Source organism: Panthera pardus, unplaced genomic scaffold, assembly GCF_024362965.1.
Source record: "Panthera pardus isolate Hobbes unplaced genomic scaffold, ASM2436296v1 HiC_scaffold_18, whole genome shotgun sequence".
NCBI lineage: Eukaryota > Metazoa > Chordata > Mammalia > Carnivora > Felidae > Panthera > Panthera pardus.
Window position 1 is genome coordinate 33,002,319 of NW_026526743.1, and position 25,282 is coordinate 33,027,600.

General features: G+C 49.7%; 2 protein-coding genes and 1 long non-coding RNA gene across 11 annotated transcripts in view; 1 reads left to right on the forward strand and 2 right to left on the reverse strand.

Moving 5' to 3' along the window:
• Nucleotides 1-3,425, forward strand: part of SLC6A2 (solute carrier family 6 member 2) — a 58,477-nt gene extending 55,052 nt beyond the window's left edge. For all 7 annotated transcript variants that reach the window (XM_053906119.1, XM_053906120.1, XM_053906122.1 and 4 more), the window contains 2 exons: nucleotides 601-672; nucleotides 1,271-3,425. In XM_053906119.1, the coding sequence (XP_053762094.1) occupies nucleotides 601-672; nucleotides 1,271-1,294 (96 nt within the window). In that variant the 3' untranslated portion in view covers nucleotides 1,295-3,425. The remainder of the gene's footprint in view (nucleotides 1-600; nucleotides 673-1,270) is intronic.
• Nucleotides 3,426-4,372: 947 nt separating this feature from the next.
• Nucleotides 4,373-13,987, reverse strand: LOC109270901 (uncharacterized). Of its 2 annotated transcripts, none has more exons than XR_002081725.2 (4): nucleotides 12,022-13,987; nucleotides 10,038-10,198; nucleotides 9,193-9,296; nucleotides 4,373-4,537 (listed from the first exon to the last, which is right to left on the reverse strand). It is a non-coding gene; the product is annotated as an uncharacterized LOC109270901 (long non-coding RNA). The 2 variants fall into 2 exon arrangements; XR_002081724.2 differs by having other exon boundaries at nucleotides 9,193-9,323.
• Nucleotides 13,988-14,796: 809 nt separating this feature from the next.
• CES1 (carboxylesterase 1) overlaps nucleotides 14,797-25,282 on the reverse strand; it is a 30,766-nt gene continuing 20,280 nt past the window's right edge. For both annotated transcript variants that reach the window (XM_019455907.2, XM_019455908.2), the window contains exons 9-14: nucleotides 22,958-23,098; nucleotides 21,286-21,366; nucleotides 20,893-21,040; nucleotides 16,707-16,838; nucleotides 15,427-15,499; nucleotides 14,797-15,163 (exon numbers count right to left, since the gene is read on the reverse strand). In XM_019455907.2, coding sequence (XP_019311452.1) covers nucleotides 14,980-15,163; nucleotides 15,427-15,499; nucleotides 16,707-16,838; nucleotides 20,893-21,040; nucleotides 21,286-21,366; nucleotides 22,958-23,098 — 759 coding nt within the window. In that variant the 3' untranslated portion in view covers nucleotides 14,797-14,979. The remainder of the gene's footprint in view (nucleotides 15,164-15,426; nucleotides 15,500-16,706; nucleotides 16,839-20,892; nucleotides 21,041-21,285; nucleotides 21,367-22,957; nucleotides 23,099-25,282) is intronic.

A 25,282-nucleotide genomic window follows, 5' to 3' on the forward strand; every position in this document is an offset into this window, starting at 1 on the left:
TCCTGTCCTTGAAATCCCACATCCAGGAGCCTCCGGTCACTGGGAGGGTCTGTGCTCTGTCAGCGCGTCCTGGGCCTGAGAACCACGATCTGCTTTGCGCTTTTTATTTGTCACCCTGTGGGAGCAGGGAGGGCGTCCCACCTTGCAGGGATCGGTCATTGATCCAGATGCCTTCCCGAGTCCCCGCCCTGTGTCTGCACCCCAGGGAGGGCCTGCCCTGATCCCCAGCAATGCTACTCCATCTTCTGGGCCCTCGTTGTGCTCCGAGCCTGTCCTCTGCAACACTTCAGCTGTGGTTTCGAAATTGCCCGTGTGCTTGTGTGTCCCCAAAGCACAGACCGTGTGCGTCTCCTTGAGCTCCGCAGCCCCAGGGCCTCACCTCGTGTCTGACCACAGTAGTCGACCCCATAAACACGGACTAGACCAATGAGTCCGTGTGAACCGACCCGGGCCACAAACAAGGACAGTGTGTCTTGTGTGGACCTCACACGCTGTCCTTGTGGGACTTCAGGGCCAGAATGTAGGTGGCCTGTGTCTGGGCTGCCGGGAGGTGCTCCTGGGCCCGGCTGAGGCCTCCTCCCCCTCCCCGTCTTCTCACAGAGGCTGGCCTATGGCATCACCCCGGAGAACGAGCATCACCTGGTGGCCCAGAGGGATGTCAGGCAGTTCCAAGTAGGTGCAGGCCGGACCGCTCTGGGCGGGAGGCCGGACCGTTCCGGGCGGGGGGCCCTAGCTGCCCCCCACTGTATGCTGGCTGCACATACCACATGCTACAAAACCCTGAGCAGCTGTGGGGCTATCGTCCCAGGGGTGTGGTGTCAGGAATGGCGGAGAGGGACCTGTCCCCTGCTTCTACTAGCTTCCAGCTGCCCCTCTGCTCCTTGGTCCTGGGAAACCACACGTCCAGTCTTTCCGAAGCTTTATTTCCTCTCTGTAAGTTGTCACCCTAGGCTGGGGATCTCTTATCTCGCAGGATGAGCCACAGGATGGCCTAAGTCCTTTAACTTTAAAACCCTGGGGGTTGGGGGCTGGGGGAGGGTCCTCGTGAGCCCCCTGCTTCAGACTTGCTGTGCCACTTTGCGAGGCTTCCTCGCCCTTTCTGGGCCCAAGTGACGGTTAGGGAGTCAGCCTGCACGTTCTCCGGGGTCTTTGGAGGGAGGGGCTGTGTTCTCTGCCTCCCCGTGCTTCCGCTGTCCTTCTGGGCCCCGGGTCCTCTCGTCCCCACCCGCCTCTGGCCTTGGCATCATGACCCTGCCATCTTCCTCCGCAGCTGCAGCACTGGCTGGCCATCTGAGCCCCAAGGAGGAACCCTGCCGTGCCGACGTCCAGGTCCAAGGCTTTGCTGCCACCCCGGACACAGTCTTGGGACTCCTCTCCCGAAAGATGTTCTCTCCATCCCTACCCCTCTTTCCCCAGTTACAAATGATTTAGTGACCTCGTTTTTATTCACCTTCTGTTCATCTGGCCCGGAGGCTTTGAGCTTGGATTGGAAAGTCTGGAGGGGGAGGAGGAGGGGAGGGAACAGGAAAAGTGACTTCCATCGAGCCCCTTTTGTTTTGGGAAAGCCTCACCCACCCTGGGATCTGGCCCAAGCTGAGCTCCATCCACGGCTCGGGCAGAATTCACCACTACCTTGCTTGCACTTTGGGGCCACAGGAGAAATCCCGCCCGCCAAATCAGAGAGAGGATGTCGCTTTTGGCCAGATACCATAAAACCGAACACAAACAAAAAGGCCAGCTGCATCTGGGGCAGGGGATCCTCTCTCTCTCTTGCCACCCAGTCAGCATTCTGGTGTCTGAACCTTGATCAGGGAGCATGGCTTGGTTTGTTCTGGTCATCAGTCTGGATAGACGCTTTGGAGGCTTGTGAGAAGAATCCTTCATGATTAGTTTTCACTCTGGCTAAGCTGAATCTGATTTGTGCGTGTTCTGGAACATTCTTCCAGCTTCTGGTGGTTAGAGGGTCCAGAGCCATGGATGTCACGAGGCAAAATGTAGATGAGCCGCAGTGAGGAGGTTTTGCAGAAGTACCAGATGAGCTCATAGAGGCCACGTGCAGGTCTTGGTCTGTCGGGCACATGGGGCCCAGAAACCCATCTGTGGCTTCTGAGATCTTTCTGGGGGACTTGGGACAGGACCCCAGCGAGGCCAGAAGTGTGTCTGTACTATGGAATTCTCTGCCATCCTCACAGGGACAGGTGGATGCCCAAGGGCATCCTGATAGGCTGTTTGTTTATCTGTTGTCCGCAGACACCTGCAAAGGTCTTCCCTGGGAATCCCACCCAGCACGGACCAGGGCTCTCAAGTGGTGGGGAGTTGGCCCTGAAAACTCCCTTTGTCTCTCCTGATGGTCTTAACTTGGCATCTGAGGGCATGGTGGAGCCAAGCAGGTAGCAACCTGGTCAGTCAAGTCGAGGGGAAAATATTCTGAGCTGAAGGAGCAGGATGATGGTTTTAGAGAATTTGCAGGTTGACTTCTGATACACATTTGCAAGTGGCGCCCTCTGGTGGTGGTGGTGGTGGTGAGTTTCAGCTCAGAGAACAGATTTGTAGTTTGGGAAGTTGGTGGCATCTATTTGGGGTTTCTGTTTATGGTTTGAGTCTCTCGTGCCTTCCTTGGAAATCTAGATTCAGAGGTTCTTGTTGTGACTGAGGAAGCCCCTATTGAGGAATCTTGGGCCATAAATAAATAAATAAATAGGCTGCTCATACTGGGAGTGTAGGAAGACTCACATCCAGAAGGTACTTTGCATAAGACTGGGGTGTCCCTGAGCCCGATCAATCAATCATGCAGTTTGTGGAAGAGGGTTATGTTGGGGGCGGGGGGAGTGGTGGGGCAGGGAGGTGGTCTTCTCTCTGAAGGTCCTGAGATTTCCCTGCTAAGTCAGTGTCCTTGGGTCATTTTTTGGAGAAAAGTGGGAGAATCAGAAGACTTTTGATATTTTTATGTAAAAAGGCCAGTTCAAAGGCTAAGCCCAAGTGGCAGGTGTCTTGGACTGCTGTGGAAGGCGGGGCCTGAGGGCATCCAACGGAGCTGAACAATAAGGTGGGGGCGAGGGAGATGAGGGAAGGGCGACCCATCACAGGTGGGATCTGGTCCCATAAGCGACTTCAAATCCTCCCGTGAAGAGTAACTCCTCCCTAGGTGTTCTAGTCGTTTTACACACAGTCCCTTCATCCCTGTCACCTCCCATCTTCCCAGCAAGGATTGCACGGCTGGTTTCTGTCCCATTTCCCAGGTGGGAACACCAAGGCTCAGTATTTCGGCCGCTCTTGTTCAAGTTTTCTCAGCTCCTAAGGGATCCAGTCAGACCCTCAAGTCGGATCCCGTGCCTCTTAGCCCAGAGCACTTTGAAATCCCCAGCACACTATGGTTTACCCCACCCAGGGCTGTCGTTAAAAAATAAACAAAACCCAGTCAAGTGGCCAGGGAGTGTTTCCTAGCAAAAGAGCAATGTATTGGAAGAAGGGAAGAGGGGAGAGGGCGTCATTTGTTCACAGCTGTCCCCTTTTTGATGGACTCAGTCACTCTGGGGAACAGCAGGGCACGAAAGGCGAGTCTACTTGGCTGAAACGAGGGCAAGCAGAAAGAGCCTGTGTGTGTGTCAGGACAGGGGCACGCTTCAGAGGGAACCTGCAGTTTTCTCTTTCCATCTGCATGTGGCCCTTCTGCCTCCAGACATCTGTCCCGAGGGTGAATCAGAGACGCGGTGCTAGCTGACCCAACACCAAACCAACGCCATGGTGCTGCCTTGTGTCGGGAGTCGGCTCCTGAGCTTGGGGTGAGGGGGGTCTGGCCCCGAGCCCGGGCCCCCCCCGGGGGGGGGGGAATGGGGGCCCCAGGAAGCCCTTGGAAGTTCTCATGGAGGTGCTGGCAGGCCTTCTGGGCTCACCTTCCACCCACACTTAACAGAGGAGGAGTATGTGCTTTATCCTGAGTAACGTTTGACTTCTTTTTTGTGGCCTTTTTTTGATAGCAGAGGTTACCCGAGATAAGGGTGTTCCTGTGTACTGTATATGACACTTTTGCTATTTTACCGGGTTTTTAAAGAATTATTATTTTCCATGAAATGTAAACTCTCCGTTTAAGACCATCGCCTTCACATCTACTGGATGTCGAGTCATTTCGCGACCACCCGTCAGTGGATCGTCATTCTAGATGCAGATGAGACAAAGGAGAAGGGAGCCGCCAACTCTTGCCAATATCCTGCTGAGTAAAGGTCCCCAAAGCTGCCTTAATTCTCAGAGGGCGCCCCTGCCCGGTGGGGGGGAGGCTGTCTCTGGCCGTATGATCCATACGGAGGCCCTGGTGATGTGAGACCGAAGCACTCTTACCAAAGACGTCATTTCCTAGCAAAGAAGCCCACGGAGCTCATTTCATATGTTTACTTCCTTTGAAAGCCAGGGGATGGAGAACAGAGAGGAAGCGCGTAGAAACAGCACAGCTTTCAGAGTCTGCAGGGATCTGGGTCTACCGCTGCCCAGCGGGGTTCCTAAGGAGGGGTCTCTTCATCTCTCTGGGCTTCAGCTTCTTTGTCTGTAAAAGCAAGGGTCAGATCAGATCGTCAAAGGTCCCATCCAGTTAAAAAATGTTCCGGTCTCCACGGCAACGTACTTGTGCTAAATTTACAAGGAGGGAAGCACCTCGCTGACTGTGAGTCCTTCCAGAATGATCTGGTGGCCAATAACCTACTGAGTAGAGAAATGTCAGGTTTCTGGCCTCCAGAACTTTGATTTTTCTGGACATTCAGTAGTTCCTCCTTCTCCAGTATTTCTTTTTTTTTTTTTTTTTTTATTTCTTTTTGGGACAGAGAGAGACAGAGCATGAACGGGGGAGGGGCAGAGAGAGAGGGAGACACAGAATCGGAAACAGGCTCCAGGCTCCGAGCCATCAGCCCAGAGCCTGACGCGGGGCTCGAACTCACGGACCGCGAGATCGTGACCTGGCTGAAGTCGGACGCTTAACCGACTGCACCACCCAGGCGCCCCTCCAGTATTTCTTCCACTGGTGCCAGAAACACTTGGTATTTAAAAATAAATAAATAAATCCAACCCATTTGTGCTCAAGATCTTGAGGGTAACATGTGAGGCCCCGGTGAGTCCCAGGATCCACAGCTGTGTGGGTATCAGCATATTTATTGCCGCCATGTCAGAAACCACCGAAACACTGGTGAACGTGAAGTTGCTTTTGGGGTACCCGCCCTCAGCCCTCTGTTTCTCCACTTCTGTGTAAATAAGGATTGTCCCAGTGGTGCCCTCTCTGTGTCACGGACTGTTCCCATGTCATGCAGGTGTCTGTGTCTGGTGTGGATTTATTTTAAAAGCTGTTCTCTTCATGGAAAAATCAGTGTACAGAATAATAAAGGAGAATTTCCTGTGCCGTGTGTCTAGTAGTGGGTTCTCTCGGTCACGAAGGTAAAATGCTATGAATTATGTAAGGCAGATGGGAGTGTCTGTGATCAGCCTCCAGCTAGTAAGGAAGAGCTTCTGGTCAGAGTGGTCCACTTTTCACCCAAATAACTCTTTTTATAACCCATGGAACAGGAGACTGGAGGGGGTTAAATATGTAATCCCAGCTCTGAGATTGACACGTATGTTTATTTTTTTTGATTGATTGAAATTCAAGCCACTAACGTAGTTACATTGTTTTTATTTTTTTTTTAATGTTTATTTATTTTGGAGAGAGAGAGAGAGCACATGAGAGTTGGGGGGGGGCAGAGAGAGTGGGGGACAGGAGATCCAAAGCGGGCTCTGTGCTGACAGGCTGACAGCGGGAAGCCCAATGAGGGGCTCGAACTCATGAACCATGAGATCACGGCCTGAGCCAAAGTTGAACACTTAACTAAATGAGCCACCCAGGAGCCTCCATTGGTTTTATTTCTTAAGACATATTTTTAATGAATAACTCTGTGTCCAAGTGACACAGAGTTATCTAGTTTTGCATTCCATTTCTAGGGCTGAATTCGATTGAATTCAATGCACAATCTATTGCTACACTTTCCTGGGGAGAAGGATACATTAACGCGTAGGTCCTTATTGCTAAGTACTGTCATTATTGGGGAAGGTGTGAGCTCACATTAGGATTTTCAATGCAAGTCAACAAGCAGACACAGTGACATCAATATAAATGAGGTATTGACAAAAAAAATCCAGTCTATGTCTTTAAATATGTAAAAGGCAGTCAGGGATGGGTGGTAAACAACTCACAAGAAGATTAGACCAGAACGGAGAATGGGCTGTTGCTGGAAGTGGTGAGCTCCCCATCACTGGAGACATGCAAGCAGGCAATGTCTCTTGGGTAGGTTATGGAGGGGACTCGGTGTCACATAGGGGCGGGGGAGAGAGGGTGCACAAACTCTAAAGGCCCCTCCGTGGAGCTTCTTTTGGGAGAAGCACGAGCCCAACCTCACGTAGCAGCGGTAGGACAGGTAAACACACATACCAAGGGTCTCGAGGTGAGGACTGGTTTGCCCTGTTGAATTGCAGCTGGGCGGACATCCCAGGGAGGGTTTTATGATTCTGACTATTTGGTTTTGACTCCGAAATCAGAGTTGGGGTTTATTATAGTGAATCAAACAAAAGGCAGTCATGCTTCCAGCCTTCCCTTTGTGCATGCTGACATTTAACGAGTGTCTGCAGTCCTGCGGGTGGAGCGGAGGGAGGTTGGGTCAGAAGCTGAAAGGGCAGCTCTTCTGGGGACGGTGGGGCACCTGGCGACCCTGGCTGCCACCCTGTGCCCTAGGCTGACAAATGTGGTAGGAGAAGACTCACCGGTGAGCCTCACTTTGGGCAACTGCTAGTCTTTTAAATTTTCCCCAATTTAATCACAGCCTTTGGGAGGGACGTAGCTTCATTTTTATCTCTTTCCAAAAGCACTGATATGTGTCATCTCTCTCTCAAGGACTCAATTTGTCCATCTGTATAATGGGTCAGGAGTTATTAAAACTGTTTATGGATGGACTTGAAAAATGTCAGAACCTTTTGAAATGAAACGCAAATTTTGTCTTCGATGAGTTTGTGTCTACTCCTCTGGGAGACAGAATGCACGTGTCCTTCAGAGTCTCAGATGTTTGAGACTCATGGGTATATGTGCATATAAGCTTTGGGGGCCTCCCTCTTCTGATGATACACGGCGTTGGTCTCTGGTCACCACCCCCAACCAAGCGAACATGACATAATCCATCCCACCATCCAACATGTCATTTGTTTTCCTGACAATGACCCTGTGAGGTGAGGTAAGGGGCAAAAAGAACAATGTACCCACTGGACAGATGAGGAAACTGAGGGCTCGGGTTGAGAAGTGACCCACCCAGGGACACACAGCCACTGAAGGGTGAGTGTTTGCTCTCTGCATTATGGGGTGTCCTCTGAAATTGAGGTGGGGGAGGGATCAGTTCCAACAGGTGCCTTGAGCTGTGGGAAAAGACAGTGGGGCTATGAGGACTTGAAATTCAGGTTGAGGATACGTTGCAGGGGACTGAAGAGGATTTTTTGTCACACAGTCTCTAGTAGGGTAATCAAGGTGTATCTGGATGGGTCAGTATTGTTAGGAGTCAAGGCTATGGAAAAGTTTCAGAGCCCACTAGGGACCAGCTACTCTGATGTTAGGACCGAGTCACATTAGAAAAGTCAACATTAAGCACTGGTTTCCCCATCAATAGAGAGAAAGGGTTGGGTTAGGTGATACTTTGAAGTCCTTTCTGTTTTTGACTCTACGAGATATCTCCAGAAGCTGTCACAGGGCCTATGGACTAATTCACACTACGATGTGAACGACTACCTTTCTAGGCAGACACTAATAAACAGAGGTGTTTGCTGCTGCCTTTCATTCACCCTACAGATTTAGTGCAGGGGTCAGCAAACATTTTCTGTAAAAGTCTCTGTCACAACTATTGAACTGCTATTATAGCATAAAAGTAGCTTTATTTATGAAACATTTGGGGGGCTGGATTTGGCCTGCAGTTTATAGTCTGCTTGGGTCTGGTGGAAAGAACAAAAGGTTTCTTTAGCAAACTGGACCTGGGTTTGAATCCCATCTCTACTACTTCCTGCCGTGGAATCCTGGAGAAAGTTAAATAAGATATGTGAGGCTTTCTTGTACCTGAAGGGCAGGAATAAGTGTGCATAAGAGAGCTATGCCCGGAGGATCAGACAAGACAATGTGCACTTAAGAGTGACATCCCGGGAGCCGCAGTGGCTGAATCCAAACCCTGGTCCCATCACTCAATAGGGCAAAAAACTAGAGTGAGTCTCCTTAGCCTCCTCTGCTTCGGTTTGTGATTTCTGCCTGAGTGGCCAGTTGGTGGGGCCGTGGGGAGGACTAGACGTTAGTATTATGTTCAGGATAGTGTCTGCTCCATAGCTTGTGTTCAGGGCAGATCAGCTCCATGATGAGCGTCTATCTCCTCCCCCTCCCCCACCTCTGCCCATTTCAAAGGCAGCCCAGTTACTGTTGGGTTTTCCTGCAGCCAAAACAGGGTCTCTGTTCCTTTGTCCCCCTCCTTCAGATGCTGCCTCTGAGGTTTGAACTGGGTCTGGGTAGCCAAACCCAAGTCTCTCTCCCTGGGCCCCAGTGCATGTGACCCCCCCGGGCAGGAAGTTCAAGCTTCGGGAAATGCCAGCGTCCAACAGCCAGCCTTCTGCAGGACCCGCCTGCCCCACAAGCCCTCTGCTGTCAGCCTCCATTAGACTGATAGCACGGGAGAGGCTCCCCCAGCCGGGCATCAGCTCGGGCAGCCTTGACCTCAACTCCAGCCCAGAGGAGGAGCAGACAGAGGTGTGGTGACCAGAGACTCCTGGAAGAGCTGGCAACTAAGTGACTTCTGGCGTCCTGCTTCTCAGCTCCTGGCTCTGTCGGCCTCAGGCCTGGGAGGGGCTGAGCTGGGCCAGACCAGCAGGGCATGGAGGTAAGGGGGTGGGCTGCAGGAAATCAAGGAAGACCATCTCTGTCCCCTGAGAAGGCCCAAGCAAAGTCCATTGCCTGGACATACCCAGGGGCCACAAATGGATCGTTTCTGTAGCCAAGAATGACCCCACACACCCTGCAGCTTCGGGCCCCAGTCCAGAGTACCAGCTGAGAATGGGCAGACTCAGAATCAGAAGAGGAGAGGCCTGAAACACGCCCAGCCCCTGGCCGCAGGAAGCCTGGTGCAGACTTGAAGGCCATGGTCAGCCCAACATCGGGGCACCTACCTGCTGTCCACCCGAGCATATTCCCAGGTCCGTGCTAAACTTCTTTTCTTGCGTCACAGCCCCCCAGGCTCCCCGGTAGTTGCCATTAAGCTCTGATCCGCCATCTGCAGTCACATGACAGTAATGACACCCTATCAGGAGAGAAGAGTGGGTGGTGGGTGGTATCTGAGGCATGCTCACAGGTAAGGAAGGGCAAGGCAACTCCGACATTTCAAATGAGCCGCAGAGTCAGATCAGGGAGCATCACAGCGAAGACTAGAATTGTTAATTAGTTACATTTAGAGCGGCCCCACTGAAGTTATGGAATTAGAAGGGAAACAGGGCACAAGGAGTCCCTGGGTTTGTTAAAGAGAGAATGGAGCCCTCCTGGTCTCACAGCCATGGATCCCCTGAGGTGCTGTGACCTTAGGAACATCAGCACCTTGGACAAGGCCAATGCACTGAGTTGACATCTAATCAGCCAAACATTGGCTTATCCAGTGCCAGTTACTGTTCCAGGTGCTTTGCAAATTTCATCTCATTGAATTCTCCTGATGAGGCCAGGAGGTAGTATGATTATCTCCATTTACAAATGGGGGAAACTGAGACACAAAGAGATGAAATAACTTACCAGTTGGTGAAACTGGGGTTTGAACCCAGGGAGTCTTGTGTTTGTCTTTTTTTTAAATTTTTTTAATGTTTATTTATTTTGAGGGACAGAGCACAAGGAGGGGCGGGGACAGAGAGAGAGGGAGACACAGAATCCTAAGGAGGCTCCAGGCTCTGAGCTGTGTGCACAGAGCCCAATGTGGGGCTCGAACCCACGAACCGTGAGATCATGACCTGAGCTGAAGTCAGACGCTTACCTGACTGAGCCACTCAGGCACCCTGGCAGTCTTGTGTTCTTAGCCACTCTGGTATGCCATTGTCTCTGGGCCCTGGCCATACAGGCATAACATGATTCAGCCGGTAGGGGCATGGTCCTCAACTAGTTCCAACACCCTCTTCGTTACAAACAATCTGTAATCTGTACACACATATGTAATTTATATACACACATTATATATGTATATATACACACAAACATATTTAAATATGTATGCATTTAAGTGCCTCCAATGTGCTAGGAAGCAAAGACTTGCCCAAGGTCACTACAGTAAGAGAGTTCATCTTGAACTCTCTGGAGTTCCTGGCTCCCAGAGAAAATACCTATGCTTTCTCTGAACACACTTTAATCCCATGCTGTCTGGCTCTTTATGTCGGATACAGGTTCCACTTGGGTTCCCTATCCTTATCCTCTATATGTTAGGATGACAATATAACAGGAATCTACGTATGGTCCCTTAACAAATGAGATTTTTCTCATGCTCTTGTGACAGATAGGCAATGGGTCAGGGAGAGACATGTTCCTCAGCAAGAAGAAGAGAAGTGTCTGCTCTCAGAGAAGAACTTTAGTGAGGGTCTCTGCCCAGACATGCCCAGTAGCCTGGGATGACTGTGGAGACACTTAAGAAAAGTCGTCAAGGATGTGGACTATTTGTAGCTTTCCGTTTCACCATCCACATCCATAGCATGTGGTTCTCATGCTCATGGGTGGCGGGGGAGGGGGGCAGGCAAATTCACCTGCAGACATCTTGCCCACCTTTCAGGCAGGAGGAGGGGAAATAAAGAGAAGGGGCAAAAGGCAGAGGCCAGCTGTGTCTGTGATTCTTTACTCAGAAGCGTGGGTCTCCTAGAACCCTACCTGGATGTCTGCCTGTATCTCATGGGCCAGATCCATGCATTATGGCAATTTCTAGCTATCAGGGTGTCTGGAATTTGTAACTGGGTACATTGCTGCTCTGGACAAAATCAGTGTTCTCTTAGGAAGAAGACACGAAGGATATTGGGAAAACACTGGTCATTGCCTCCTTTCCCATGGCTTCTTCACCCCTGGAATCCATCATCTGCTGAGAACTGTGGGGGCCCTTGTGGAAAGCACCAGGGTCTGAGTGGCCGTAGATAAGGGCTTCTCTGTCCCATGGGCTGAAATCAATTACTCTCTTGGACTCAGGGCTGAGGTCTTGCAGGGTGAGAACAGGCAGACCTGGGGCTGGCTGAGCAGGTGGGGATGTGTGTCTGCTGACAGAAGGTTTCCGCCCATCCCAGGTTCCCGCTTACCTTCTCTGGCCTGACCACACCTTAGGAACAGAGGAAGCGGATTAAAATAGAATATGGGCGCTGTGGCCGCCAGATGGCACCAATGCACATTCCTCCTGCAGAGCAGAGGCTGAGAGAAGCCAGGAGGATGGGGGTCTTTGTTCTCTAGACCCCCCTCAGAGCCCATCCGAACCTTCCATACTTCCCTGAACCAGGGGAGCAGAGAGTAGTTTTTGTCTGGATGAAAAGATCCATTTGGTTTTGTATTGTTATCTCTCGGGTGGATTTATTTACTCTTTCATTCATTTATTCACTGATGAAAACCCTACCTGGTCCTAGTGCATACCAGGGAGGAACTGGACTATACAAAGAAGGAATAACCCTGTCACTGAGAAACTCTCAGTCTGATAGAGGAGGCAGATGGTGTGCTGATCAGGAAACATATATTAAGCACCTACTGCGTGCTTATTTTTAGCCCTCTGGGGTCTCCCCAGTGCCTTCAAAGTAAACCCAGACTATCCTCATTTCATTCCCCCTCTCTGTTCTGGTCACCCTATACTAGCTGCAGATGTGTACCCAAGGACACCCTGTCCCCCTGGGCCTCATCCCTGGGCCTTTCCCCATCTCTCTGAAACTGGCCAACTCTTACCTGTCCCTCATGGTATCGCCCCTAAAAAGCCTTTCCTAACCCACCCCTCTCACCAAACTTACCACAATTTGTTGAAATGAATTTTCAGGGGGCCAGCAACTTTGGGGACAGAAGACAGCAACCTCCGATATCTATCTCTCCAGTGTCGAGACGAGTATCTGGCACATGGTCGGCCCTCAGTAGGTGGTGGGGTTTACAGAGATGAGGGGGACAAGGCCATCTCAAAACCTGGCAGAGAAATCATGCGCAGAACCCCACCTGGGGAGATCATAGAGTGCCCTGCAACAGGTGATACTTGAGCTGAGTCAGGAGGAAAATTCTAGGTCATGAGAATAGCAAAAGTGACAACACAGATGCACGCAGGACTACAGGGGACACAAGGATCTGAAGAAATTTGCAGTGGAAATTTCCAAATAGAAGGGCTGCAGAGGCAAGTAAAATCTAGAAGATGAGGGCCTTCCCAACTTGCAATAGGGAGGTGGAACTTTTTTCCAGAGGGCAATGAGGAGTCATTAATAAGTTTTAGATAGGAGTGGAGCGGATGTCCATACTTGGGTGTCACATAGTGTATTAGGAAGTGACTGCTGTGGAACAAACCGGCCCAAAGCTTAAAACAACAGCCGTGTATTCGGCCGAGGGGTCTGTGGACCACCCAGGAAGGTCCGCGAATCTGGCCGACCTCAGCTGATCCTGACTGGGCTCACCCAAGCGTCTGAAGCTGTGGGTCGGCTGGAGGCCGACTGGTCTTCGATAGCCTCTCCTGGGATGACTCCCCTCTGTGTGCTGCCTCATTCCTGGGCAGGCTGGCCTGGGCTCGTTCACACAGCAGTCATGCGGGTTCAAGACAGTGTGTGAACACGTGCAAGACCTCTTGAGGCACAGCATCACTTCTGCCATATTTTATTGTCAAAGCCAGTGAAGAGGCCAACCCAGACTCTTTATGAGTGGAGCTGCAAAATCAGACAGCAAAGGATGTGCATAGCAAGGGAAAACCAGGGTGGCCGTTCAGATGGATCACCCTGGCTCTATAGCACAGAGAAAAAAAGGCAGGGAGGCTAGTTAGGACTTTCATCAGCCCGGATGAGAGGCAAAGGACAGACGCTTTGCAGAGAAGTGCTGTGCGAGTGGAGTTTTCCGAGCACTTCTGAGGTGCCCGGAACTGGATTCGTTCTGTTGGAGGCTGGGGAGACCACCAGGGCCAGGAAACAATTCATCTCAGTTTGAAGTAGGAATAAGACTTGAGGAGCTCCTACCCTAGCTGCCCCTGCGTGGTTAGGACTCTGGAGGCGCCAAGAGACCAATCTGAATGCTGCCCCTGAACGTGTCAGCTCAGGCGTAGTCACCGCGGTGGGGACAGAGTTGGGAGTCTCAGCCCCCTTACAGTCCTGGATCCCTCCCGGAAGCAAGTGCGGCTATCTGGACACCGCCCACCAGAGGGCAGCAAAGAACCGCCAGTCAAATGGGTGCCTTTGGCCGAATCCGATGAACTGGAGAGGTCAGGACAAGCCCAGAATAGTTTTGAAGTGTCCTGCTTACAAAGGAAGGATTGCTTCGCACTTACGGGCTCCAGCTGTAGAGCCAGACTGCTAAGGGCCACATTCCAGCTGCGTCACCAGGATGGGCTTCATAGGTGCGAGACCCGTGCCTTCACTCAGGACTCTAGGCTCACGGTGGCTTTAAAACTCTGCAGTCGCCATCTTGAAATTCTTAACAATTTTTAAATAAATAGTCATTTTTATTGTTAATAAAATTGCACAGCAAATTATGTACGTGGTCTTGTCTGTCGCTCACTAGTTGAGTTTTCTTGGGCCTTGTGTTAACTTCCATGGGGTTGATAGCAAGCATTCACCTCAAAGGGTGTCTGTGAAGATTATCTGAATTAATATAAAAAGTACTTTATTATGAAGGCACATAATAAATATCCAATAACTTCTAGTTACTGTTATTATTATAGGATTCAAAGGTATAACCATCAGATACCTGAAGGCTGACGCCCACCTTCACTCTGTAAAGTTCCATCCGACCACCATCTATCAACCTGTCCATCTGGTCTCATTGCCTGGGAAGGCCTATAATTATTTATTTATTTAGCAATCTTCAGGAACCTGGGAACTCTCCTTTATTCGCTGGCTTATGCCATCCTTCCATACACATATTCAGCACACACACTGTGCAGGGCCCAGGAGACATAGAGACTCGCACAAAGAGTCCTGCCTCGAAGAACTCACGGACCAGGTCAGTGGTTCTCAACTCTAGCCGCACACCAGCTAAACATAGGGAGTTAAAAAAAAAAAAAAAAAATCCTGCAGTCCAGGACCCTCCCCCGGACAAAGGAATTAGAATCAGGATGGGGCCTGGGCAACGGCATTTTTTAAAAAGTCGTTCAGGTGATTCTAATGGGCAGCCAGCACAGATATGCTAACAATAAATCCTGAAGTGATCCAGGCTATAGGAGGGGTTCAGACAAGTTGCTGGATGAGATGACCTCAGGGAAGGGCCCGGGAGGATGCTGTGTACATTGAAGGAAAACTGCGGATCTCTGGAAGGGTCAGTAAGGGCCACGTGACGGTGCCACAGGGTCACCACGACACCTCCTTTCTCCACCACTGCAGGTACATATGTAGACTGGTGGCTCCACATGGACAAGAGAGACATTACGTTCTGGCCACCCCACATCCTGTTGCTGGAAGTTGTTGAGGGCCCAGAGACATGGGGCGGATGCACAATTATCCTTGGCAGCTCCTGGGGCCAAGCCATCCCCACCGGAGGCACCTTCCAGACAATCATGCCCATCCTGTTCATCTTCTTTCCCTGAGCCCAAGACACAGACACTGACGTGGTCTCCGAGAGAACATTTATTCCCTAAATTGGCCACAATTCCTCTTCCCCGGCCTTTGCCCTCCCCCACCAGACATATTCCCAGCCTCCTCCAATAAGATCCGTCTTTGGCTCATAAACACCTTCTATAGACTACCCCAGTCTGGGCTCCCCCAGGGCCCATGGCCAGCCAGGCCACCCATTCACAGCTCAACGTGCTCTTTGTGGGGTGGCTTTTTTGCTGCCCCCTTGGCCAGGAGCTCGGTCCAGAAAGCCACTTCCTTGTCTTTCAGCTTCTGGGCTGGCTGAGTGGTGGCTCCAATCTGCAGATACCCTTCCTTCTGGTCATACGCCGGCCAAGAGGGCAGTCCTTCCCCATTGGGGTTCCTAGGAACAGAATCAAATGAGAATTGCCCAAAGTGACTGTGGGGACCCAACAACACTTTGAGATTTGCAGGACTTCTTGGTTTCATTTCCCCCAGGAGGCTCCTTCACCTCCAGAGGCAGGGAGCTCACCGAATCCTAGGCAGCCTGTCCACTTTTAGAGAACTCTCGCTGCTCCTTGTCAGGGTTACAGGGCTGGGAACTACCTTTCCCAGTAAACACCCCCGCCTGTCCCAACCCTGCTCCATCTCTGTCACCAGCCTCACCCACTCCGAGCAAAATTGGCCCAAAATTTCATCATCATCTTGCTGAGTCTGATCTCCTCTTCTGAGGCACCTCCTGTGGGGAAGAAGAAAAAAAGCCTTTGCTACTCAAAGTGTGGTTTATGGCCAGGAGCACGGGACAGCTTGTTAGAAACTCAGAATTTGAGCCCTTGCTTCAGACCGTCTGTGTCAAAATCTGCATTTCAAGAAGATCTGGGTAATTTGTGTGCACTCTAAGCTTGGGCGTTGCTGATGAGGGACTCGGGGGTGGCTGCAGTCTCCTCAGTGCCTAGACAGCCACGCCTCTCCGCACCTATCAAGGTCTCCAGGGCTACACCCAGAATGTTCACTACAGAGACCCCACCTTGGGACTGCTCCCATCTGGGCCTTTGCTCGCTCTCCTTCACCCACCCACGTTCTCATAAAACCTGAAATATCATTGATGTGCAGTGGCCCTAATGAATCAGCCAAGCAGGAAATGCCCAGAGGCACTGCTGTGTCGGCCACAAACAGCCTGAGGTGGGTCACACGCAAGTCATCTGTAACTGGTGATAGTGAAGGCATTGGAGATATTTGTGAAAGGTCTTCTTTAAAGTATTATATTATCTAGGTGCCTGGGGAGCTCAGTCGGTTAAGCATCCAACTGTGGCTCGGGTCGTGATCTCTCAGCTTGTCTGTGCTGACAGCTCAGAGCCTGGAGCCTGCTTCGAATTCTGTGTCTCCCTCTCTGTCTGCCCCTCCCTCACTCACTTGCACGCTGTCTCTCTCTCTCTCTCTGAAAAAATAAACATTAAAAAATAATAAAGTATTATATATATTATTAAATATATTAAGTTGAGAAAGTTAGGAATTTTAGGTGGGTAGATGGTTGGACAGACAGACACACACGTGCACATTAGCCCCGATTCAAGGTCAACACCAATTCTAACCTTACCCTCACTCACAGTGGGAAGTGAGTGGTGACATTCTAGCGCTTGAGCAGGGCCCTGCATGGTGAGGGCTAGAGCAGGGCCCTCTAGCGCTTGAGCAGGTGACCTGCCATGTGGCTTATTGATACCCAGGCCTGAATTCTTAGAGTATGAATGGGGGCACTTGGATATACCTTCTCCATCAGATGTGTCAGGGTAGGAGAAAGGTTGGAAATGTTCATAGTTCAGCCCTGCTCCGATGTATTTGGGTAAGTAAGGTCAAGAGACAAGGGGGAACTTGACCCATGGCCACCAAACTGAGACTTAAACCCAGATCTTCTAACTCCAAATTTGTCATCGCCGAAGGGCCATCACCTTTTAAAAATGGTGCCCCGAAGACTGAGAACAGCTCATCGCCGTGGTCCCCTATCAACGTCTTGGGTTTCATGTCTGATGAGAAGCTTGGATGATACTGGAACTCATACATGTACGTGGGGGCTCCGGCATCTGTAAGGACATGGATTCGTGCACAGTTCATTTCCCCAGATGCGCACCTGGATGGCACCAAGGGGGCCCTGAGCGCTCCGGGAATTGGTGGCACACCTGGGTCCTAGGTACACAACAGCAGCAACATTAATAGCTGCCCATCGTGAGAGCCAACTGTGTACTGGACATTGTGTTGCCCTACAGAAAACCCTTGGTTACCAGCACAACACAGAAACAAAGCTTTGGGAAAGCTCTGCGATTTGCTTAAAGGTGCACAGTTGGAGGAGGTGATATTGGCGGTGATCAACTGGTGATAAACTGGTGATAAACTGGCTTTACGTCAGATATTTGTTGAATGAGTCAATGACTGAAGACTGAATGAATGAAATGTTGAAATTCTGAATAAATCCATTCAAAATAGTATCATTATAGGGGCCTTGGGCCAATTACACACAGATCCTGTTGCCTACTGATGGGTTCACACGCAAGAACATCTCTATACACACTGTTTACGCTACTGTATTTCATTGAAAAACGGGCTGGTTTTGATCCCTTTGGAGACTATCTGCAGCCCAACAGGTGCCTTTTATTCTACCCAGTTTGGAGAGTTTCCAGTGTGCTTGTCAGCTAATTCCTAGGGAAGAGGGAAGCAAATCCTAGTTGCTGGCTTGACAGCTCAGATATTTATACAAACATGGGGGAAGGGCATAATCTGTCTCTTGTATCTGGGGAAGCCGAAAACTCAGCATTTTCTATTGATCCATCACCTCGTCACCTCATATCTTGCTTCCTGCTGCGCCCGGGGTGGTGACAGAAGAGAGAAAGAGGGCTCTGAGGGAGGACAACGGTGCCTTTCTCCTGCTTTCCCAGCCCCCACTCTCAGCACCCCCTCTCCAAGCCCCCAGGAGGTGTCGATTTTCCCTCAGATAGCTTTATCCAGAGCTGTCCACTCTGCCTGCCCCTTCAGGGCTAAGTTGGGGGCCACCAGTCTAGGGTGGTGCCTGGAACTAGCACTTTGCATGGACCCCAATGCCCACAGCAGAATGACTGATGGGGAAGGGTTGGGTCCCTAGTCTGGCTGGAGGAGAAATGATACAGCTTTTTTCCCCTTTGGGTGCCAAAACAAACTTGGAAAGTGCAGAAAAAAGGAAAATGACCAAAAGGATCACTTATAATCCTAGCACCACTTGAAGACACCTCTGTTAATATTTTAGCATATATCTTTCTATGCATATACAAATGGGATGATGTGTATATGTCATTTTGTAATATACTAAAATCATTTCTCCATATCATTAAATATTTGTCCCCAAATGATTTAACGTTATATGCCATCCCCACATGAGGAGGTAGAATAATTTATTGGAATGCCTCCTCGACCCCCCAACAGTGCACCCTTGATTTAGCCAGAGGTGTTGTCTGGAAGAAGGAACCCTTCTGTGGTTTTTAAATCCACATATTAAACAGCTGCTTCAAGGTCAAGCAGAACTCACTGAGGGAAGGGGCTGTAACGTCCCTCCACCACTCGGGAGTTTTAGAAAGGAGCTCTTTGCCACAGAGGGAAGACCTTCTGTGAATGAGAGAACTCCTTTGGGGCAGCCAGCATGCGGCACAAAAGAGAATTCTCTCTCTCTCTTTTAACTTTCTGCCTAAAACCAAGAGGAGGTATAAAATTCCTACAAGCACAACACATGTTTTCAAAGGAAAGTAGGGCACAGATTAGGATAATAGGACAATAGCAGAAGAAGAATAGGAGGAGCAGAAAGGACAGATTTTGTAATCTAAGTTTGCCATTAAAGCATGGGGATGGCCCCTTTTTTTTTTTTTTTTAAGGAAGAGCTTGTGAAATTGGCAGCATTGTCTTTATTTTTTAATCTGAGTTTTGCAAGCGAGAGAATTAAGAAATCCCAGGCATGCACTGGAAGGCAATTTCACACCATGTATCAAGAACTTTAAAATGCTCTAACGGCCCCACTTGGGAACTTCACTTCTAATAACCAATCCTAAGAAAATTATTAGAGACTTGGTTAAAGTCTGACTTTAAAGGCTTAGCATAATATATTTTTCCTGCATCGAAATATAAGCAGCCAGACTAAATATCCAATGAGACAGGGATACTAAAGTAAATTTTGATGCATCATTCCATGAAATAGTGGTTGTTTTTGAACACAAAATAGTGTTCTATGAACAAAAATATGGCATACGATATCAAATTAATTTCTAAATTATATGTAAGACATGGAAAGATTATTCAAAGAAGATATATCAAAAATGTATAGCAGGGGAGCCTAGGTGGCTCAGTCAGTTGGGTGTCCAACGTTGGCTCAGGTCACGATCTCAAGGTCTCTGAGTTCGAGCCTTGTGTCGGGCTCTGTGCTGGTAGCTCAGAGCCTGGAGCCTGCTTCAGATTCTGTGTCTCCCTCTCTCTGCCCCTCCCTGCTCTGCTCTGTCTCTCTCTGTCTCAAAATAAAAATAAATGTTAAAAAAAAATTTAAAAGAGAACGTACAGCAGATGTTTCTAGGTGGAGGAATTTAGAGTAATATCTAATTTCCTTCTTCATGTGTTTCCATATCTTAAAAATTTTCCACACGTGTAGGATATTAATTTTATATTCGGAAAACTTTCTGTTTATCAAAAAGAGATCGAGACAAATACAAAATGAGAGAATAACGTTGACAAAAATCTGTGTGGTCCTGGCAAGAAGACCCCGAATTCAAAGTCATAGGATACCAGATAAAAAACACAAGTCCAGTATAGCTGGGACCAGCAGACGAAGCAGAAGAAGATGCCATGTATCCAGAGGCAAGACCAAGGTTATGAAAGAGCAAATTTGACCCCAGGCGGCCCCTGGCTGAAGCGTTTCATCAGACCCCCCGGGAGGAAGAAACAGTAACTGGCTCCTGCACATCACTATACCGAGGGCTTGGGGACAGGGTAGGTCAGCTCTAGCTGCTTTTTTATCATGCACAGAAAGTCCTGAATTTTAAAACCCCTCCGGCATGGTTAGATAGAGAACCATTTCCTGGCTTGCAGACTAGGTGAAGGAAGGGTCCTATGAGGACCTCGTAAAGACGCCCAGAAGGGATGCATCCTTTCTAGATGAGCTTATCCAACCCTGGATCCACCTCACAGCCTTGGATCAGTGCAGGAAGGTCCTGTGGTAGAGTCAGCACACATCGGGATGGACAGAAGCCAGCTGTGTACATGGACAGTCTCTGGAACACCTGCCCCCACACCTCCCACTGCTCATTTCTTTTGTTTTATTTTGGTTTGGTTTTCTTTTGTTTTGTTGTTGTTGTTGTTGTTTTGGGTTTGTTTGTTTGTTTGTTTGTATTGCTTTGTTTGTCTTTTGGTCCTAGACAAGCCTCCTGATTATATGCTTGGCTTCAGTCTACCCCCAGCTCTACCAGTTAACAAACCAGTTTGCAGCTAGCTCTGACCTTGGAAACCTGCCAAGGCATATTTTCTAAGACCTGCCCTCTGGCCCCACAGACCACTGTAACTTCAGGGGAGGGGTCCCTGTGGCAGGTGCTGCTGGTGCCTCACCACATATCCAACTTCTGGACGTGCCAGCCTGACTCCCACCTCCGGCGTCCCTTTGGCCACCAAGAGACCACACTGCCCGTATGTAAGGCAGGTGAGAGCTCCAGGGAATTACCAGCCCCTTGGGAACAGCCTTCAACTCATGGCTCATGAGAGTGAAAGAATAAATACCTCTGCCCCTTGCCACTCACACGGAATAGCCCTGAGACGTGACTGGAGACACGATAGCTCCAGGTGTCCAGGGAAGTCTGATTGTTTTCCTTCTCCTTTCGGGGCCACATCTCCATTCTTCTGCTGGTGTTTTCTGGGGTCACCTCCCAAATAAGCTACTTGCATTCAGATTCTTTTCTCAGAGTTGGCTTCTGGCAGACCCAAAGTTAGACAGTGTTCCACCCCCGGCCATAAGAAATTGGCCTTGGAGGCTTGACCATTGGTGGTTTCCACATATCTGTCTATGCTGAGAAGTGAGTAGGACCGACAGTGAAGCTGGTGGGTTCAGTGTCCCTCTCCTGCCCAACCTGTGGGACTCACCTCTGTGGTAACGGGCCACAGTCACAGATGGGACACCAAATATCACATCTCCAATTGCGTCCAAGAACAGGTCTTTCTTTTTGACAGGGTCATCTGTCCCTTCTAAATACTTCTCAGCGGCCAGTGGAATCAATTCCTCAGGGATGCCCTGAAATGGAGCACAAGTAAAAGTGGCCCCGGCCCCCACCCCAGTGAATGACACAGAGAATGGCTTGCATTAGTGGTAAATCTCTCCAGCACTACCCTGCGTGGTGAGGTGGGAAAGGCAGAAAAGTGGGGGCAGAACCCTCCAGCCCCAGTCTGCATTCTGCCATCAAATTGTTCAGCTATTTGGGGCAAGCCTCTGCCCCTCCTTGGGTCTCAGCCAGTTCCCATGGTTCCCCAGACTCTTACAATAAGCGGGTAAGACTTCCACAGGAGTGACATGGCTGTCTTCTGGTCCAGCTTGCCTTCAGAGAGTGGGTAACCCATCAGCTGTTAAAACAAGTGACACAAGTGTGGATCATCAAGAATCAGCACAAAGAACCACACTCACCAACCAACCAAAGGTCACTTTGTCATGACTTGACAGACATGGGTCCTTGATGAGTTGGGCAAAATCAATGAGACAAACAAGCTTATTATATCCAAGCAGGTGCAAAAGGATAAAGTAAGTGTGAAGAGAAGCTGTCCCAGGGCCTTGTACTGTGTGTGTGTGTGTGTGTGTGTGTGTGTGTGTGTGTGTGTATCAATCATAGGCAAGAATCCCCACCCTGGACATGGAGACACACAGGAGAGATTTATGCCCGGCTAGCGTTGAAGTAGAGGGCTCTGAGACAAAGAACACCGACCTCACAAATACCCCCACTGTCTCAGATGACCAAGGAATCATCAAATCCCGCCATTATGGCTTTGGTCCGTCAGTGACCTCTGAAATTTCTGTGCTCCATCCAAACCTCTGCACTGTAGAACTTGACCAAACTCTGGCTTGACTGCCAGAGCTTAAGATTTTGTCCCTAGGATTATCCCAGTTCCCCTTAACGAGCCCCTGGACACCAGGGGAATGTATTATTTATTCTGGCCCAAACCTGGTGATAGGTTGATAGGTCCCTGAACCCCCTTTTAGAGCAGCTACTTTAGAAAGCTTGCAATTACAATTCTTTCTCTGCCCTTTGAGATGTAAATCTACCACCCCAAACTGTTTCCTCCAGGACCTTAGGGCCACCTTTTGAAATGCAGACATTCAGCCCCTAAGTCTCCTTTCTCCCTCTCAGTCCCTGTGACTCTGGTGGGCACCCTGCTGCAGCCTGAAAACCACTGCCTCTGGGCAAAGAGACAGAAATTTGTTTCTGGAAAAACAGCACTTAACAAATCGAGGTGGCCTAGTCCCGTGGACAGACTCCCCCGCCCTCCGTGCCCCTGTCACACCCCCACAGTGTCTTTCCTTGGCACATTCAGGCCTTTAACCAGGCTCCAGCCTTTTGTTGCAGGGACCTGAGTTCAGCTCACGCTGGTCTCTCCTCCCTGCTGCGGGGGTAGAACTAAATAAGACGGTCCTCACCGCTTTACCTGGCATTGGCTGTGTTTATTTCTGACAGAGGGAGAGCACTTCTGATTTTTCGAACTTTCACCCCAGAGGGAGAAAGCTCCACTGACTCCCCCAGTTAGATGACCAAGAAAGAGCAGGTGCGGGATTTATGGAGGGACAGGGAGAGCACCAGCCCAGGTGGACGGGCCGCAGGGGCTCAGGCCTCACTCCTTAACTGGGAGTCCGTCCCTCTCCCAGTCTCGGTCTGCCCATCTGCTCAGTGATTATCCCTACAGACTCCCCCGGCACCCACGTTGTGGGATTCTTAGATTGGAAGACAGTCAGACTGCTTGGGGAAAAGGGTCCCCAGGTGGCAGTGGGGCCATCCTGGAGAAGTTTCCCCACGGAAATGTCAATGCACCCCCCATGGAAATGTGAAGGGGACAGCTGCCCTGGATTCAGAGGGGGCCTCGAGAAGGAGGAGCCTCTGTGAGCAGAGATGGGAGGGGTGATGTGATGGGTGGGGGAGGGGAGCCTAAGGGGACCCCACATTCTCACCTTTGGAAGAAGCCAACCAAACTCATGCTTGTTGATTCCGATGATATAGGGAACAAAGTTGAATTTCTTTTCTGCCAGAATCTCTTCAGGCATCTTTGGTAACAGTACTCCATCCACCACGATGGGCAGGAAGGGATGGCTCTGGGAAGGAGGGCATCATGGTGTCTGGGCTTCTGCTCTCAAGGCCACACGCATATCCCCCTCTCCACCTGTCAGAGCAGGGGGCCAGCACCCCACACTTGCACGGCCACAGGCGGTGGCCACAGAACTCAGGCTCCTCCAAACAGGGCCAAGTGCATGCGACCCCAGAGGCAGAACTAGCAGTGGGAAGTCTGAGGGGGGCAAAACTCACTCAAACTGAAATACATGTATACATATCTCTACATATGTCCATACATTTATGTACATATAAGCATACATTAAATTTATTAAATATAAATATATTAAATATATAAATATATAAATATGCAAATATATTTTAGTATTAAAATCTATAAACATATACATTTTATATAACTTTATATAAATACATAAAATATATACATATATATATACACACACATATATATACACCGCACGTATATGTAAAAATTTATATCTCTCAATTTGCAGTTTCCATTTGCCTATGTGGGTCTCTAGAGTCAATTCTGTTATCCGTGGCTGTTTGGTTCTCTAAAGGCACCGTGGGCTCTGAACTAGCAAATGCGGGGCCACTGCTCATGGGGAAATACGACGTCAGGTTCCTGCAACTATCTGGTCACATTTTCACCAACTCTGTTTTCCGTGTGCTTAAAGACACCTTGATGGAATATGCGTTGCTTACAAATAACTAATTGTATGTAGTATTTATTTATAATAAAACACCAGCTGAGGCCTCACCGTCTTCCTGGGCCCTCGGGAACACGCCTGGAACTTCCTCGCCTTCAGCCTCACGGCAGGGTTGTTATGCTTTCGTATCCGTGGTCATCTCACAAAACCACGGATGTGCCCGATTTCCCACAGCTTTCATCACATACTAGATGTTATTTTAGCGCTTTCCCAAGCCGCCTCACAGACAGATCGGCAAGTTGCCCCTTCCTGTTCCTGGATGGGCTGCCCTATTGATCCCTTGCCGCTGAACTCACAGCCCACAGCACAGTCAGCCGCCCTGGAAGAAGCTGATCTAACTAACACACGAAGGCGCATCACAGCCTGGAACAAGCCCTCCCTCGGGAGCACGGGACAGTGCCTGAGGGGCCACTTGCCACAGTGAAACCATCAACAGAAAGCACAAAAATGCGGAAAACGTGGCACTGAGTAGACAGTGGAAAGGACACGTGTTAAGAGTATGAGACATGAGACAAGAAGCCAGAGGCTTTGCTGCATCTCGAACGGGAGCCTACACATGGTCTCTCAGCCTTCTCACCACTCCATGTGCATGAATGACAGTAAAAAGTGTCAGGAGTATCAGGGCGCCTGGGTGGCTCCATTGGTTAAGTGTCCAACTTTGGCTCGGGTCATGATCTCACAGTTCGTGGGTTCGAGCCCCGCATCGGGCTCTGTGCTGACAGCTCAGAGCCTGGAGCCTGCTTCAGATTCTGTGTCTCCCTCTCTCTCTGCCCCTCCCCTGTTCATGCTCTGTCTCTCTCTCAAAAATAAATAAACGTTAAAAAAAGCAGTGTCAGGAGTATCAGTTTTGGGGTCACACATTAATTTTAGAGAGTAGATGAATTCACAAACACAGAATTCACAATTAATAAGAATCGATTGTACTTATCGGTCTATATTTAATTAAACACAAGCTGCTATTGATAAACAGTTCGCTTCGAGGAGGTAATGAGCCCCCCATCACTCAAGGTGCCTAAACAGAGACCCGATTCCTTCTTAGAGAGAAAAAGCATGAATAAAATCATCAGGGATGGGCTCGCATTGTATTGAAAAAAATGTCTCCATTTGAGGTTTCACCTTTGATGAAGATCAGTTACATGGGCACAGATTCAGCAGCAGCACCTGACCCCCATGTCACCATCCGGGGAGCCGGCTCTGGGCATGGTTATAATGCATATTTGGCCACAGTCGTTATTAAGAATGTGGGTTTTGGAGCCAGATTATCGGGACTTGAATCCTGCCTCTGCCACCTACTGGCTGGTAACTTGGGAAAGTTATTTCATCTGTTTGCGCTTTGGTTTTGTCATCTGTGAGACGGGTTGGAATAGGGATTAAGTGACCGAACCGGTGCAGAATGCTCGGCACAGTACCTGGTCCCGGAGGCAGCTCGATACACGTTAGAGATCACTCCTAAAACTCGCTGGCCGTGCTCCGGAGCCCTCGCCAGCTCCATGAGCC